Below are 16,979 nucleotides of genomic sequence, written 5' to 3'. Positions count from 1 at the left end.
TCAGCCTCCCGAGTAGCTGGGACTACAGGTGCCTGCCCCCACGCCTGGCTAATTTTTTTTGTATTTTTAGTAGAGACAGGGTTTCTGTTCATATGAAGGTAGTTCAACTCCTAAGGATCTGGGATAGGAAATAAGAGAAGAAGAATGCTATTTCTAGAATCGTCTGTTTGTGGTTCTAATTTCTTCTCATCAGTAACTATAATTGCCAAAGTAATGTTTTTAAAATTCTGGGAAATATAAATTCACTTTGGTAATAGTTCATTCTGAATGTATGTTTTAAAAACTCTAGATAAATATATTTAAATACTCTTATATTCTAACGTCCTCCAAATTGAATGGATTTTGAAGAATCCACTGAAATATTTTTATATTCAATCAGGTCTTATATTAGTTTACGAGAACCAAGACTCAGTTTTGTACTGCGAGGCAGTGAGTTATTCATATGTTTGTGATCATTGATTGTGGTCAGAACCACAAAGCTGAAAGACTGCAAAAGGAACATGTGAACCTTCTCTGCTTAATATGCTGACTTTGGAGTGGAATTTGCTTTTAATTAATGGTATTTCCTCAGTTTTTCATGGAAAATGTGATTTTTCCCACCTTTGCCAGAGAAAATATTTACATTATGATGTTCAAGCCCAAAGTTTTTTTATTACGTTGCAAGGCTAAATTAAATTATTCTAATTTACAAAGTTGCTAGATAACTGGAATGGAATTATCTTTAAAAATGGATTTTGGGGCTAGGCATGGTGGCTCATGACTGTAATCCCAGCACTTTGGGAGGCCGAGGAGGGAGAATCTCTTGAGCCCAGGAGTTCGAGACCAGCCTGGGCAACATGGCTTGACCACATCTCTACAAAAAAAATTAAAAATTAGCTGGGCCTGGTGGCACGTGCCTGTAGTCCCAGCTACTCGAGAGGCTGAAAGTGGGAGGATTCCTTGAGCCTGGGAGGTCAAGACTGCAGTGAACAGTGATCACACCACTGTAATTCAGCCTGGATGACAGTGAGACCCTGTCAAAAAAAAAAGGATAATGGGATTTTATTAATATCATCTTAATATGTTTGTTATTTTAGTATACCACAAAACCATTTATGAAGTTTGTAGTAAAGTACATCTTCCCTTAGAAATGAGATTTTCCTTCAAGGAGGAATAGTTGACTTTCAGTCGGGAACATATTTTATTTTAAAGTAGATTTATATATAGCTAGTATTTTGTTCATACATTAAGTTATTCAAGGTAACTTTATGTATAAGTATAGCTTTGATACAAGTTTACTTTAATCTTCTGTCTCGTGATCTGTTTTTTTTTTTTTTTTTTTTTTTTTTTTGAGGTGGAGTCTCGCTCTGTCGCCTGGACTGGAGTGCAGTGGCCGGATCTCAGCTCACTGCAAGCTCTGCCTCCCGGGTTTACGCCATTCTCCTGCCTCAGCCTCCCGAGTAGCTGGGACTACAGGCGCCCGCCACCTCGCCCGTCTAGTTTTTGTATTTTTTTTTTTTAGTAGAGACGGGGTTTCACCGTGTTAGCCAGGATGGTCTCGATCTCCTGACCTCGTGATCCGCCCGTCTCGGCCTCCCAAAGTGCTGGGATTACAGGCTTGAGCCACCATGCCCGGCCTTGTGATCTGTTTTTAAATTTTGTTTTTGTTTTTTTAACTATAACCAGATTACAATAAAAAGCTCAACTTTCATGGTGAGTCCTAAAATCTTAAGCCAAAAACTTTGCCATGATCTAAAATACCCATCTTCTAAGAAGCTGTCAGTTCTCACTGAGTTTATTCCTAAGATTGTTCATACTTTTGCTGAGGGGTTTTAAAAGTAGAAAATGAGGGGGAAGTGTGTTTTGATTTTTGAAGCCTTTCCTAGTAGCTGATTAGAGAAGAGACTTGGTAAAAGTAAATGAGAATAAATATTAAGAGTTAAGATGCTTAATGCATCAGGAAAGCTTGAAAGAAGAATTTTCTGAACAAAATGGAAAATCCACTTGTAGGACAGTTAATTCATTTTACACTCTAAAAGGGAAATTCTCATTGCTGCATTTACCTAAGATCTCATTTTTCCTGAGGTATTTCGGGGGGCAGATCTGGTTCTTTTAGTTTGAGAATTGGTCCTCCTGCCAAATGCCTGTTTTCTTCTCTAACAATTTCTTTTCTTTTCCTTAGTCTTCACATGCATAAATAATATATAGTCATTGACAAATTAACAGTAGTACATCTCTTCCAGGCCTAAAAGAAAACTAAAAGATTGCTTTAATTTCGTAAATAATAAAAGAAATAAGCTCCCAGATGACCATGGGTTTTTAAATGCATGGAGATATCGCACATTTGGAGGATTCTTCGTTGCTGTATAAATATTACCTATTAACATGTAAATTTATATATTTGCTCTACACTTTTGTATTTGTTTAGGTTATATCATATTGTGGAGGGTAGGGTAATAGCTCAGTGTATTTAATAATTTCCCCTCCTTGATCTTGGAACTATTTATACATAGCTGAACAAATACTTTATGAAAACAAGTCAGCAGCCTACTTTTCTTTTTCTTACAATGTATTTTTCAAGAATGCACAGGAAAGGTCTACACGTTAAGCCCCTAGCCTTTGCATACTAAGTTTGCGAAGTTAAGTGGCAGACCTCGTGGGTCCTCTTCCCCCAGAGCACCATGTGGCAGAGCACACTGCTGAGAGCTACATGCTGCAGTGGCAGCGTGGACACCTTTCCAACTATCAGTACCTCCTTCACCTCAACAACCTGGCCGACCGCAGCTGCAACGACCTCTCCCAGTACCCTGTGTTTCCATGGATAATACATGATTATTCCAGCTCAGAACTAGGTAACTGCTACACATGGAATTCTGACCAAGTTGAGTGGGGAAGTGGTCATCTGTATTGTTTTTAAAGGAGAGAATAAATTCTATTTTATAATCGTGATGTGACATGTGAACAAATTACAACACATTTCAGTTGTATTGCTAAGGACTGCCAATTTCCATTCCAAGGTACTATATGAGTGTTACATAAGTGTTTCATGTATGTTTTTTCCACCATACTTCTTGAAGGACACACAGAGAAAAAAACAGGCGTAATTTTAATCCAGGGTTATCATTATTACCTATAAGTACCATGTTTTGAAATATTTGCTTCTCACTTTGAAAATTGCTACTCACCTTATCATATTATTTTTTTAAATCACATTAAAAACTGTGGTTATTTATTATAGAACACTTGGAAAGTCCTGAAATAATCAAAGAAGAAAATAAAAATCATCCATAATTATATTACAGAGATATAACCATTTTACCTTTGGAGCATATCTACTCTTCTCTTGCTACCTCAGATTATTTTAAGAAAAATGTAATTGTATTGTAACTTTATTTTGTAATATTTAAAAATTATATATGGTGAACAGTTAGTTCCTTTTGACACATTATCTTGAACCTTTGTATTTGAAAGAAATAATAGATTTTCTAGAAATATGAGAATGTATTTCTCTGAAAATATTTAGCTTACTAGTTCTCAAATAGGCTAATATTGCAGAATAATAATATTCACTAGAATTCTAATGTAGAAAGTAAATCTTGATAGAAGAATAATGGCTTTTAAAATTTGTTTTTTGTTGTTGTTGTTTTACTTGGAATATATATATGTTCCTTAATCAGAAACTTTTTAAAAAAATTAATGTTCAGGGCATTGTCAAAGTAGAGCTGTTGCTCTTAAGTGGTTGTGGCTAACTTAAAACTCAAAATTGCTAACCTTTTCTTTACATCTATATAAATAACTAAAAAAAATATAACTCTCATGGATCGCTCTCAATTTTTAAAAAAACTTTTGTGGAAGTAAATGTGTATATTTGAATTAATTCAGGAGTTTAATGGTACTAAGTATAAGCTGAAGTTATTTATTGATTTATGTTTATAGATTTGTCAAATCCAGGAACCTTCCGGGATCTTAGTAAGCCAGTGGGGGCCCTAAATAAGGAACGGCTGGAGAGACTACTGGTATGTGGACTTAGAGATTCTTCATTTCTAAGCAAGATGAGAAGCCATGGCCTGTGTTTTTATTTAAGGAAGGAAATTCGTTTCTCCAAGGTTTAGGGGAATTACACCAGTGACTCTACGTAGTGTTTTCTTACTTTTCTCCTAACCATGAATTAACTGCTCACCATTTGCATTTCTTGTCTACAGTTTAGGAAGGAGGAGGGCTACCTGTTTACAGGTTCACTGAACTATTTTCATGAAGGCATTCTGTGGTAAATTGCATAAAAGAGACATAAAATCAGTTCTATTTAATCTACTGCCAACATTTTGTTACCATTAAGCCAGGGAAACCAAAATACTTGTCTCAGGAATGCTGTTTAGCCAAAGATTCTCTTTCCCTCTTATCTTCTCCTTTTCTTATCTAACAGAGAAATTGAGGAATATGGTATATCTATGTTATGATTTCTTTTAGGCTTTTACTACTTGTCAGTTATTATTTGATAGCCAACACTTAGCACAATTTGTTTTTTTTTTTTTTCTGTATTCTAGACACGCTACCAGGAAATGCCTGAACCAAAGTTCATGTATGGGAGTCACTACTCTTCCCCGGGTTATGTACTTTTTTATCTTGTTAGGATTGGTAAGATTCTTTATCATTACCCCCAATTAAATGTTATTTTACTGTATTCTTTGATGATTCTGTGATCTGACTTATGTCTGTTTTTTACCCCTCTAGCACCAGAGTATATGCTGTGCCTACAGAATGGAAGATTTGATAATGCAGATAGAATGTTCAACAGGTTTGATACAAATGACTTGCTTATCATTTTTAACACTTCCTGATTGTATATATACAACATACTTGTTTCAAAGCACTAGATAAAAAATTTAAAGAAATGTAAAAAATCAATAATTGTTCTATCTATTCCTCTCAGGCTTTTTCTAGACATGAATATGTGTGTGTAAATGTGAGAACATATTTTAAGTGCAGCTTTTTGTCCTGCCTTTTGTAACCTAATATTAAATCTTAAAGTTTTTCCCATATTATTAGATATTCTTCAAAACAGTGATTCTTTTTTTTTTTTTTTTTTTTGAGATGGAGTCTGGCTCTGTGGCCCAGACTGGAGTGCAGTGGCGTGATCTTGGCTTACTGCAAGCTCCGCCTCCCGGGTTTACGCCATTCTCCTGCCTCAGTCTCCCGAGCAGCTGGGACTACAGGCGCCCGCCACCGCGCCCGGCTAATTTTTTGTATTTTTTAGTAGAGATGGGGTTTCACCATGTTAGCCAGGATGGTTTCGATCTCCTGACCTCGTGATCCGCCTGCCTCGGCCTCCCAAAGTGTTGGGATTACAGGCGTGAGCCACTGCGCCCAGCCGTGATTCTTTTTTAAAATTATTGTATCACATTCTAACACATGCCATGTTTTATTTCAACTTCTTTTCTCCATTGTTGGGCATTTAGATTGTTTCCCACACTTTATTATTCTTGATAATTTTGCTGTGAATTGAATATAGCTCCCTGTGTGTATTTAAATGGCTTTACCTTTTAAATTATAAAAGTAATATTTTCTTACCAAAAAAATCAGAAAATACAAAGAAGGAAATAAGTTTACTTGGTATCCCACCGCGCTGAGATAATAATTGTTGTTAATTTTTTGGTATGTCCTTTTCATCTTTTTTGAACTCTATACATATTTAATAATAATTCCCTTTGCAATGAGCCATTCATAGTGAGGCAAATCTTTTTTTTTTCTCTTTTTTTTTTTTTTTTTGAGACAGAGTCTCGCTCTGTTGCCCAGGCTGGAGTGCAGTGGCTTGATCTTGGCTCACTGCAACCTCTGCCTCCCGGTTTCAAGCGATTCTCCTGCTTCAGTCTCCTGAGTAGCTGGGACTATAGGCGCACGCCACCATGCCCAGATAATTTTTGTATTTTTAGTAGAGATGAGGTTTCACCATGTTGGCCAGGATGGTCTTGATTTCCTGACCTCATGATCCACCCACCTTGGCCTCCCAAAGTACTGAGATAACAGGCGTGAGCCACTGCGCCCGACCAGTGGTGCTAATCTTTCAGTGTGTAGGCACCCTCCTCCATTTGGCCCTTGGATGAGGCAATGTGTATATGGTAGCTAACGGTGTGGACTCGGACTCCATGCCCACTCCTGCCGTGTGACCCTAGAGAAGTTACATAAAACTCTCTGGGCCCCAGTGTTCCCTTCTGTTAAAGTGGGACACTCAGAGGGATGGTTAGAACTATGCGTGATTGACAAACAGAAGTTAATACAGGTAAAGTGTAGAACAACCCCCAAGGGCATAGGAAATACTGCTATTGCTATTTCCATAGCTGAAAATAGGTGAATTTTTTTTTTTTTATATGTAGTATTGCAGAAACTTGGAAAAACTGTCTGGATGGTGCAACGGATTTTAAAGAGGTAAGCAGTTAATAAAGCTGATGAGTAACTGGACTTGGGGTTGGTTTCTAGCGGCTTTACAACATGTTTGTTCTTTTTTTTTTCCCCCAAACCTTTTAGTTAATTCCCGAATTCTATGGTGATGATGTGAGCTTTCTAGTTAATAGCCTGAAGTTGGATTTGGGAAAGAGACAAGGAGGACAGATGGTTGACGATGTGGAGCTTCCCCCTTGGGCCTCCAGTGAGTCCCCCCTTGGAGGTGTTGTATTATAGATACTCTTTACCAGGTAGTGCAATTTTAGTATTATTTTATTGCTTAGATTTTTAAAAATCACAATGTAATTCTCTATCTAAATGAGGAGATATGAGTCCTATTCCATATCAGAAGCATTCTATGAGTCTATGATGTAAAAACATTAATATGTATTTGAGAGACCTTAATGTGAAAATGATTCTTGCCACTTTTTTCCCCAAAAAACTTACATTTCATATGATAGAAAAAAAAACTGCATTAAGATATATGGACCTCTTGCCTGTCCTAGAAACTTTATATACATATAGATAGACAAGAGAAATGGGAGGGAAAAAAATGAAGACTCCATGATTTTTCGATTGAGTCTAATCTGATAGGTCCCGAGGACTTTCTCCAGAAGAGCAAAGATGCATTGGAAAGCAATTATGTGTCTGAACACCTTCACGAGTGGATTGATCTAATATTTGGCTACAAACAAAAAGGGAGTGGTGCAGTTGGGGCCCATAATGGTATGTAATATTCATTGACATTTTATTTAGCATTGGGTGAATATTTAGCATTATTCATTTTCATTGGAAAATGCAAGCAAACAATACCAAAAAAAAAAAAAAAAAAAAAAAAAAAATGAGGCCAAAACAATTAGTCTTATTTCTTCAGTGGAAGCATGTTCTGTTAGAGCACAGTATCCACTGGCTCCACGACCCTGGATCAGATGTTTTTGTTTGTTTGTTTTCTTTTTGAGATGGAGTCTTGCTCTGTCACCAGGCTAGAGTGCAGTGACACAGTCTTGGCTCACTGCAACCTCCGACTCCCTGGTTCAAGCGATTCTTCTGCCTCAGCCTCCCAAGTAGCTGGGATTACAGGCAGGTGCCACCATGCCCAGCTAATTTTTTTGTACTTTTTTTTTAGTCGAGATGGGGTTTCACCATGTTGGCCAGGTTGGTCTCGAACTCCTGACCTCAGATGATCCGCCCACCTCGACTTCCCAAAGTGCTGGGATTACAGGCGTGAGCACCCAGCCCCTGGATTAGATATTGAGTAACTGATGAGGAGTGAGGACTTTTGCCCAAATATCACCAACCTTATCCTGGCCCCAAGAGGTCTTTTTATAACGTCTTCTAATTTTAGCAAATACTCTCCATCCCATTCAATAATTTCAATTAAAACTCTATTACAGTAAGATAGAACAGTGGCCTCAATTCCCATGGAAGACCCAAAGTTTCTTTTCCTTTTTTTCTTTTTTTATTTTTTTGAGACAGTCTTGCTCTCTCACCCAGGCTGGAGTGCAGTGGCACAGTCTTGGCTCACTGCAACCTCTGGCTCCTGGGTTCAAGCAGTCCTCCTGCCTCAGCCCCCCAAGTAGCTGCCAGAGTTTTTTTTTTTAATTCAACAGAAAGAAAACAGCAGCAGTGTACCTTCTCTTCAGTTTCAATGCTTGTCTTCTTCCACGTTTCTCGTGTGTGTTTTCTTTTTTTAATAAATGAACTAACATATAATCCATATCTCCCATGTTCATAACAAGGAGCTGTAGCTAGAAATTCAGACCTAATTTTTTACGTGGAAATTCAGTCTTATTAATTCTGTAAGTCATGCTTCTTCTCAGGAGAAAATAATGCTGACTGAGATGACAGGTCCCCTACCTGACAACTAGATTTTTGTTCATCTGAAGATAATATTCAAGTTGGTATTTACTGCAGTTGGATATTAGTCTGTTTTGCAAAGTGAATAGCAACTTCTTTGAACATGAGTTTTAAGTTGTTGCATTAAGTTCTAAACAGTGTATATTACATTGAAATAGCACATCTTTCAGTAGTGTTTTGTATGTCTTTTTCAGTATTTCATCCTCTGACCTATGAAGGAGGTGTAGACTTGAACAGGTACTTGTATGTCAATAAGGAGTTTCTACTTGAGTTATATGTCTTTATCTAAATTATTAATATATTTGTTTGAATGCTGAGGTATGGAAATTTTAAAATGAATTCTATCTTGCTTTCACTGTTGTGTTATTGAGCATCAGAAAATACTCTGAATGTCTGTAATGAGGTTTAGACAACCCTGGTACATAGTTGCTGTCATTATTTGAGGGTTAATCCCTCCTATCGATCAGTACTATTTGAAATGCGTGCTTTCAAGGAACTCGAACCTAGTGGTTCACTACATTATTTGTGTTCTGTCCCAAAGCATCCAGGATCCTGATGAGAAGGTAGCCATGCTTACGCAAATCTTGGAATTTGGGCAAACACCAAAACAACTATTTGTGACACCACATCCTCGAAGGATCACCCCAAAGTTTAAAAGTTTGTCCCAGACCTCCAATTATAATGCAACTACGGCAGATTCCCCAGGTAAATTTTGTAAAGAGAATAAACGTGAGCACCTTTTGTTGCTCTTCTGTGTGATGAAGATGTTTCTGAAGAGGAGACAAGACATATACTGCTGTGCTACTTAGAGATGATTGTGTTCTCCTGCCTTATTGTAGTTCTCCTGAATACAAATACCTGTTTTTGCTGATGTTGTTTGTTTTCAGCTATAGACTGTAAGGGAAATCAAATCGCTTTTATTTTCTGGCAATTGAATATGAGTGAAACTTGGCCATGTATGTTTTGATGTGGTTCTCTTTCTCTTCTGTGGTTTTGAAGCTGGTGTTTGATCCTTCACTATTCGCCTTTTCATGCTTACAGTCCTGGCTGTCCAGTCTGCCTTCCCAGTCACTGTCAGCCCTGCTGTCTTCCAGAAAAGACTTTCTCCGGCCCTAATTATGCTCTTCTGTACCCACATACAGATCTTGAATTCAAAGTGCTGTCTCTTCATTGGATTTCACTTATTTAACACTGACAAACATTTACAGTGTGTCTGTTCTGTAATGGGCATGTGCTAGGCACTAAAGTGAACTTGACCCAGTTCTCACATCTAATATTTGGAAAGGTAGGAAAGAATGCTCACCTTTCTCCAGTTACCCAGGTTTTAGATTTTACATAAGACAACTTCAAACCTACAGGCTTCCAGAAGCAGGTTGACACTGTGGAACCTTGGGAGCAAAATCACGTTTTATCTCCAATCCTCCTGTCTGTTCCAAGCCCATCCAGACATTTTAGGTGTACATAGCTGAGCATTCTCTCAAGCATGGAGAAATAGCTTCCTGGAGTTACATGACCTAGGGGTAGCTTCTTTAAGAGAGAATACTCTAGAGGGTTAAATAATAAAGATCACAGGATTATCTTGTGATGCTGTTTCAAACTGCGCTCTGCTTAGTCACCAGGCCATAACCACTGTCATGTGATTGTTTTAAGAGGGTAATTGTTTCAGTCCTTCTTAAAGCAGAAGTAAAAGGATTACTTCTGCCAGAAGCTCTTGCAGTAATTGATTTCATCTCTGCTTTCCCCACCCCAAACCAAAACAAAACTGTAGCATTCTTAGGCAACTGTCAGGTTTTTGAAAGAATGTTGACAAGGAAATGATGACTCAGTCTTGTATTTCCCCAAATTCATAAGTTAGAGGCCAAGTGAAAGCTTTGCAAACATTGATAAAAGTATAAAAAGACTCTAGTATTATTCAAGGATACTTTTTATCGTTCTTTATACAATTTTTTTCCTTGACTAACATGGAACCATCTAACAGGTACATTTCAAAGCAGTCATATTGGGACAGGGTGTTTCGTTTCTTAGTTGTTTGATTTTAATAGAAAATATTGTGAATCTGATGCTGTTGTCTGTTGGCAACTTAGTTGACTTAGCGAAAATGTAATGTAGTCTCTCCAGGTGAAGAGTCTTTTGAAGACCTGACCGAAGAAAGCAAAACACTGGCCTGGAATAACATCACCAAACTGCAGTTACACGAGCACTATAAAATCCACAAAGAGTAAGAATATCTCTGCTTCTTCTCAGCAGCTGATGGTCCTGGCGAAAGTTAGGGTCTTGGCATGGGATTAAACTGTTTTAAGCTGAGTCAGAGGGAAAATTCCCTTTCAATGTTGTCTTGATTTTGAAAAATCTCCCCCAAATGTCTATAGTGATCTCCACCTGAGGTGGATGTAGTAGGGAAAGTTTAGCACGGAATGATTTGTGGTGGCTACCATGCTGTCATTTCTGCAGTCTGTCACTTCACAGTACAAGATGTGGTCTGCAGAGAGCAGCCAGTTTTGTGCCTCTCAAATTGGGGTACACAGCTCCTTGCATCTGTGATGGGAGAAGTGTGATATATACCCCGAAAGTGTTGAATTTACACATAATGTAGATGAAAAGCCTCTTTTTAAAAATAATTAGCTCTCTCAGAGAGAGAACATTGCAAAGTTCACATGAATTTTAAAAACAATAATTATAACAATAATTATACTTCTAGGCTGGGCGCGGTGGCTCAAGCCTGTAATCCCAGCACTTTGGGAGGCCGAGACGGGCGGATCACGAGGTCAGGAGATCGAGACCATCCTGGCTAACACGGTGAAACCCCGTCTCTACTAAAAAATACAAAAACTAGCCGGGCGAGGTGGCGGGCGCCTGTAGTCCCAGCTACTCGGGAGGCTGAGGCAGGAGAATGGCGTGAACCCGGGAGGCGGAGCTTGCAGTGAGCTGAGATCCGGCCACAGTACTCCATCCCGGTCCACAGAGTGAGACTCCGCCTCAAAAAAAAAAAAAAAAAAATTATACTTCTAGAAAATTGGGCTTGCTGTTGGACCCGGAGATGACATGTGTGTTCTCTGCCCTCTGTCATTAAGACCTTCATGTTCTCTGGTAGAAAGGCTTGAGAAGCACTGACCTAGCCTGTTCATCCTGCTACAGAGAGGAAACCCGGGTCCAGAGACTAGGCCCCACCTTGCTGCATGACCGTAGACAGCCCCTCCGGCATATTGGTCATAGGTGGAGCCGGGCATGCTGCTCTGCATTAGATGGATGGCTTCATGTCACAATCCAGCCTCCCGAAGAGAAATAAGGAGTTTTGGCTGATTCATGATGACAATGGCTGTCTTTTCTCAACTTCTCTAAATGGCACATAGGAAGGGACCTTGTAATCCAAGATAGTGAAGACTGAATGATCCTTTAAGAGGACAGGCTGGAACCAATTTTCTCATCATTGAATAGTCACTGAGTAAATTAGCTTCAGTAATGAGCAAACAAAGTGACTATGAAGAAAATTTGTCCCTTTGGTGATGGTCAAACGAGGGAGAATAGAAGGAGAAGAGTTTTCCAATTGCCAGAAATTGTCAGGAATATGTGAAGCATTGCATGTGGAACACAGGGAAGCAAAGACTGGGGATGTTTTCTAGCCACAGGTGTTGCCAGAACATGAGAAGTTGCCAAGCGGTGATTTGGTAATGGCAGGTTTATGCTGGGACAGATCCAGCAGGTATACTGTGAAGAAAAAAATTAAGGAAACTTGGTAAAATGAAATCAAGGATGTGAAACAAAGAGGGTATCCCAACACATGATGAGTCGTAATTTGTGAAACTTTGTTTTTGAGCAGAGCAGTTACTGGAATCACAGTCTCTCGCAATGGATCTTCAGTCTTCACAACATCCCAAGGTCAGTGTTTCTCCCTGAAAGGCGGCTTCACCAGAATCCTAGAATGTCTGAGTTCTTTATTATTTAGCTTGCAGTCAAGGACTGTGCTTGCATGTGCTGCCTCCACATAAAGTAAACTTAGAGCAGTTCCTTTGTGGTACATTACATAGAGTTTCATCGTAATTTGCCAAAAATAATAATGAAACATCTTTCTGTTGCTGATGAGGTTTCCCAGAGTTGAGGGTAGAGGACAGAAACAGCCTCCTTTCCACACCCTTGCTGGGTCAGGTCCTTCCCTCCTGCCATAAGAGGGTGCCCTGTCCACGTGTTGGGGTTGGCCGTGAGTCACAAGTGCTGTATCAGAAATCGGCGTGTGCCTGTCAGCACGCGGAGATGCAGATTTGCTGTTACGGTTTTCAGTTCTGTCATTCAGTGTACATTTCTTCAGGATATTTGATTTAGCTCAAAATCACATTAATATATTATTTAATATGCTTATACATTATCAAAATTATAAAAACCCTTGCAGTGTGTCATTGATATGACTTATTATAGCTATATAGCAGAAAGCATCCCTTACTATATACACCATTGTTCTCTCCCTGGTAGTCTGCATTATATATTATTTATTAAAGTATGTCTTGACCGTATCATGTTGAGAGCACTGTGTTGGCACTCTGGAGGATGCAGAGGTGAAAGGGTAGTATCTTTATTCCTGCTTCCGTGAGAAAACAACTCGTTCTGACAAAGTTTGTAACTTTTTAAAATAAGGCTACTCGTTCTTTAGTCTTTAGCATAGGAAATTATATTTTTCATTCATTAAGACAAGGTGCTATCCAACTAAACACTTCCAGAAAAATCAGAATCACTACTCTCAGATTCTGTTATCATTGTTTATGATCAGTAGCATTTCATTCTGTTCTTTTTCAAATACTGTCTTGGATTGTATATAAAAAAATTTTTCCACAAAGCACAGAAGTGATTCTACACAGTAGACCAAACGGAAGTTCACGTGCAGTTCCCAAACTGGGCCACGCCAGGGTCACTGAGGCACTTCTCTGATAGAAGGAAGCAATCTGTATTTTGCCAGGATTTCTACCTGTGGAGTTTGCCAACATTATAGCCTCAGACAAAATGCTTTATCTTTAAGCAAAACCTGTGTTCTTAGCAGGATTTGTCTGGGATGGTTTGTTAAATCCTTCAGCTCAGTATACTTATATGATCTTGTGAACCACGAATTTTATGAGCGTTGTGGCTTCAAACCTCTGAGGCTTTTTAAGCATTATGTCACTTCTCTGTGGATTTTCCCAATAAAGGAGAGAGAGGTTTTTGTTTTTGTTTTTTGAGACAGAGTCTCACTCCGTCACCCAGGCTGGAGAGCAATGGCGCGATCTTGGCTCACTGCAACCTCCGCCTCCTGGGTTCAAGCGATTCTCCCCCCTCAGCTTCCCGAGTAGCTGGGATCACAGGCACCCACCATCGTGCCTGGCTAATTTTTGTATATTTGTGGAGATGGGGTTTTACCATGCTGGCCAGGTTGGTCTTGAACTCCTGACCTCAAGTGATCTGCCTGCCTTGGCCTCCCAACGTGCTGGGATTACAGGCATGAGCCACCACGCCCAGCCTAGAGTTTAAAAATAAAGTCAAAAGCTTTTGTTTTTTTCTGTTTGTTTCTTCTCATATTTAGATTTTCATAATTCATATTACTAATTTATATGCATCCTGATGGTCACCGCAAAGTTACATATCTTCTGGTATACAGTATGTTTAGGTATGTGGGCATGCACACAACCCGCCACTTATGAGCTTAGCTTTTACTGCAGTCTTTTTTTTTTTTTTTTTTTTTTTATACTTTAAGTTCTAGGGTACATGTGCATAACGTGCAGGTTTGTTACATATGTATACTTGTGCCATGTTGGTGTGCTGCACCCATCAACTCGTCAGCACCCATCAATTCGTCATTTATATCAGGTATAACTCCCAATGCAATCCCTTCCCCCTCCCCCCTCCCCATGATAGGCCCCGGTGTGTGATGTTCCCTTCCCGAGTCCAAGTGATGTCATTGTTCAGTTCCCACCTATGAGTGAGAACATGCGGTGTTTGGTTTTCTACTGCAGTCTTTAACATGATCTCACCTCTAGTACAGGGGACCCTTGATTTCAAGAAAAACATCTTTTCTTTCTTTTATTATTTTCTTTTTCCATTTTTTTGGTTCCCTGACTGAGAAATGAATCCAGGCTGCTGCAGTGAGAGCACCAAATCCTAACCACTAGACATCAAGAAGAGAAAAACACCTTTATATAACGTAGGATGCCCCAAATTAATCATCTTAAATAGATTTTGTGGTGAACGCTCAGAATTGCCTAAGAGAATCAAAAGCAAGGTTGGGAAGACTATCAGATCTAATTATACTGCTCAGGGAAAAGTTCAAGTGATACTGTGTTCATTCTTCCATTTTCGGTTTCAAATTAATGCTGAAGAGTGTCTTATTGAGGCTCATGTTTATAAAATTGTCAGGAATTCTGTGTGTTGGGGTTGCAAAAATTGGGTTGAATTAGTAAGTTATACTGTGCAGAAGAAATTATTTAAAGATCATTCTGACATCATGCTGTGTAAGTTAGAAAATAGATTGTTACATATCTCAAATACAGGATGTTCGAAGCACATTACAGTCTTGTAATTTGTGAGTCTTGGGTTTTAAGAGGTCGTTTTGAGGCCGGGCGCAGTTGCTCATACCTGTAATCCCAGCATTTTGGGAGACTGAGGGGCGGGGGGGATCACTTGAAGCCAGGAGTTCGAGACCAACCTGGCCAACACTGTGAAACCCAGTCTCTACTAAAAATACACCAATTAACCAGGCATGGTGCGCACTCCAAAAATCCCAGCTACTCGGGAGGCTGAGGCACAAGAATTGCTTGAATCTAGGAGACAGAAGTTGCAGTGAGCCAAGATCACACCAATGCACTCCAGCCTGGGCAACAGAGTGATACTCTGTCTCAAAAACAAGAAAATTAAATGCTTAGATTTTTAATTTCTACTTTGTTATTATTTAGAAAGTCAGTGGTTCCCTTCTATAACTAATGTTCAATGCAAGGGTATCACACTATAATTGGGCATTTTTTTTAAGAAAACATATTGCCAAGATCTTTTTGTCTTATTTAGTATTAAAATTACTATTTCAATGTTACTATTAAAATTGCTATTTTCCTTCCTGTAGCTTTCTGCATGTACCAGCTGTGACATTTCTGCCTGGAATCATGCCAAAATGTCAACAGTATACCTACCATGTCTGTGCTGGAATTTTATTTTTTTATTTTTTATTTTTATTTATTTATTTTTTGAGACAGAGTCTCACTCTGTCACCTAGGTTGGGGTGCAGTGACACGATCTCGGCTCACCGCAACCTCTGCCTCCTGGGTTCAAGCGATTCTCCTGCCTTGGCCTCCCAAGTAGCCGGGACTACAGGCATGTGCCACCATGCCTGGCTAATTTTTGTATTTTTAGTAGAGGTGGGGTTTTGCCATGTTGGCCAGGTTGGTCTCGAACTCCTGGCCTCAAGTGATCCTCTCACCTCAGCCTCCCAAAGTGCTGGATTACAGGTGTGAGCCACCATGCTCAGCTCTGGAATTTTAAATTGATGTTTTTGTCATGGGGTTACTGGTCATAGAATCTTAATGTTGGATGAGACCTTAGGTCATCTAGCTCTGTTGACATTCAGTTTTCCGTAAGATTATACTTTGGAGTATAAAGTGTACTGTTGGCCACCAGGAACAAGAAGAGCAGCTATTCTTTGGCGTCTGTAATGGTTAGGAAATCTTTCTTATCTGTCCACTTCTCATTATTAAATTAGATTCCACTTTGAAGATGTTTTCTAAAGAATCGAAAATGCTGCAAAGAAGCATATCATTTTCAAATATGGTGAGTTCATCTTACTAGTATTATGATAGAAATCTGTGTAGTATGTTTTATACACACACATACAATGATACTTTGTTTCTCCCGAAACAGTTGAGTTTATTCCTGTGTGGTAAATCTACTAAATACCTTAGATTACTTCTAATTTCAATTTAAAATTTTTTTCAGGTTGCCATTTTCTCATACTGTTGTGATTTCATTTTTAGCTTAACATACTTGGAGAGCTACCCAGTAGAATTCTACTTAATAAACCTTTCCTTTTTTTTTTTAGCTGTCAGACTAAATGTTATGTGCTACTTAATTTATGCATCTCTGAGTTGGTAGAATATTTAATATGACAAAACCAATTCTTCTGAAAGAACACATCTTATCTTTAATGTAAATCATGCAGAAGTTCTGGAAATTCTCTAAAGAATTTTGGAAGGTTTTCTTACCCACACAAGTCTGTAGTCCAGAGCGGGTATTTTCTTTCTTGAGAATCTTCCCCAGCCCGCCCCCCAACTGGAGATTTACTCCAGAGTGTGAGTGGGCTTCTTCCAGCCTGGGGCAGGACCCTGGAGAGTCATCAGCCTAGGTCGTAAATACCCTTGACACATGTGGACATTCCTTCCTGCGTTTGGGAAAACACCCCACAGCTGGAATTAGCCAGTTGAGAAAATCTGTGTAAATAGGAGGAGAGCCACCATAAAGAGAATTTGAGCATTAATTTTTGGGAGAACTTATAAGATAGCTTTACTGTGTTTGAGACTTACTAGTTGTTATAGATTGTTAATGTGAAATCATTTGTATTTCAGGCTTTATCGTCTTGTTTACTTTTACCAGGAGATGCCACTGTCATAACTTCTTCATGGGATAATAATGTGTATGTATCTGTGCACCCCGCTCTGTGATTCCACGTGCAGAATAGCTGCCTCTGTGGACATGAAGTGTGAAAA

At 39.0% G+C, this 16,979-nt stretch overlaps 1 protein-coding gene across 1 annotated transcript in view; it reads left to right on the top strand.

Annotated features, from left to right (window-relative positions):
- Window positions 1-16,979, top strand: part of NSMAF (neutral sphingomyelinase activation associated factor) — a 75,816-nt gene that overhangs the window by 53,225 nt on the left and 5,612 nt on the right. Inside the window, 13 exon segments of the mRNA XM_023222366.2 lie at window positions 2,655-2,831; window positions 3,916-3,995; window positions 4,524-4,614; window positions 4,711-4,774; window positions 6,351-6,402; window positions 6,502-6,622; window positions 7,012-7,143; window positions 8,469-8,511; window positions 8,816-8,979; window positions 10,384-10,492; window positions 12,092-12,150; window positions 15,980-16,047; window positions 16,839-16,906. Of these exon segments, the coding sequence (XP_023078134.2) occupies window positions 2,655-2,831; window positions 3,916-3,995; window positions 4,524-4,614; window positions 4,711-4,774; window positions 6,351-6,402; window positions 6,502-6,622; window positions 7,012-7,143; window positions 8,469-8,511; window positions 8,816-8,979; window positions 10,384-10,492; window positions 12,092-12,150; window positions 15,980-16,047; window positions 16,839-16,906 (1,228 nt within the window).

This window comes from Piliocolobus tephrosceles, chromosome 7 (genome assembly GCF_002776525.5).
Source record: "Piliocolobus tephrosceles isolate RC106 chromosome 7, ASM277652v3, whole genome shotgun sequence".
Lineage (NCBI taxonomy): Eukaryota > Metazoa > Chordata > Mammalia > Primates > Cercopithecidae > Piliocolobus > Piliocolobus tephrosceles.
Note: the sequence above shows the minus strand (reverse complement) of the source record. Positions and strands in the feature narration are given on the sequence as shown.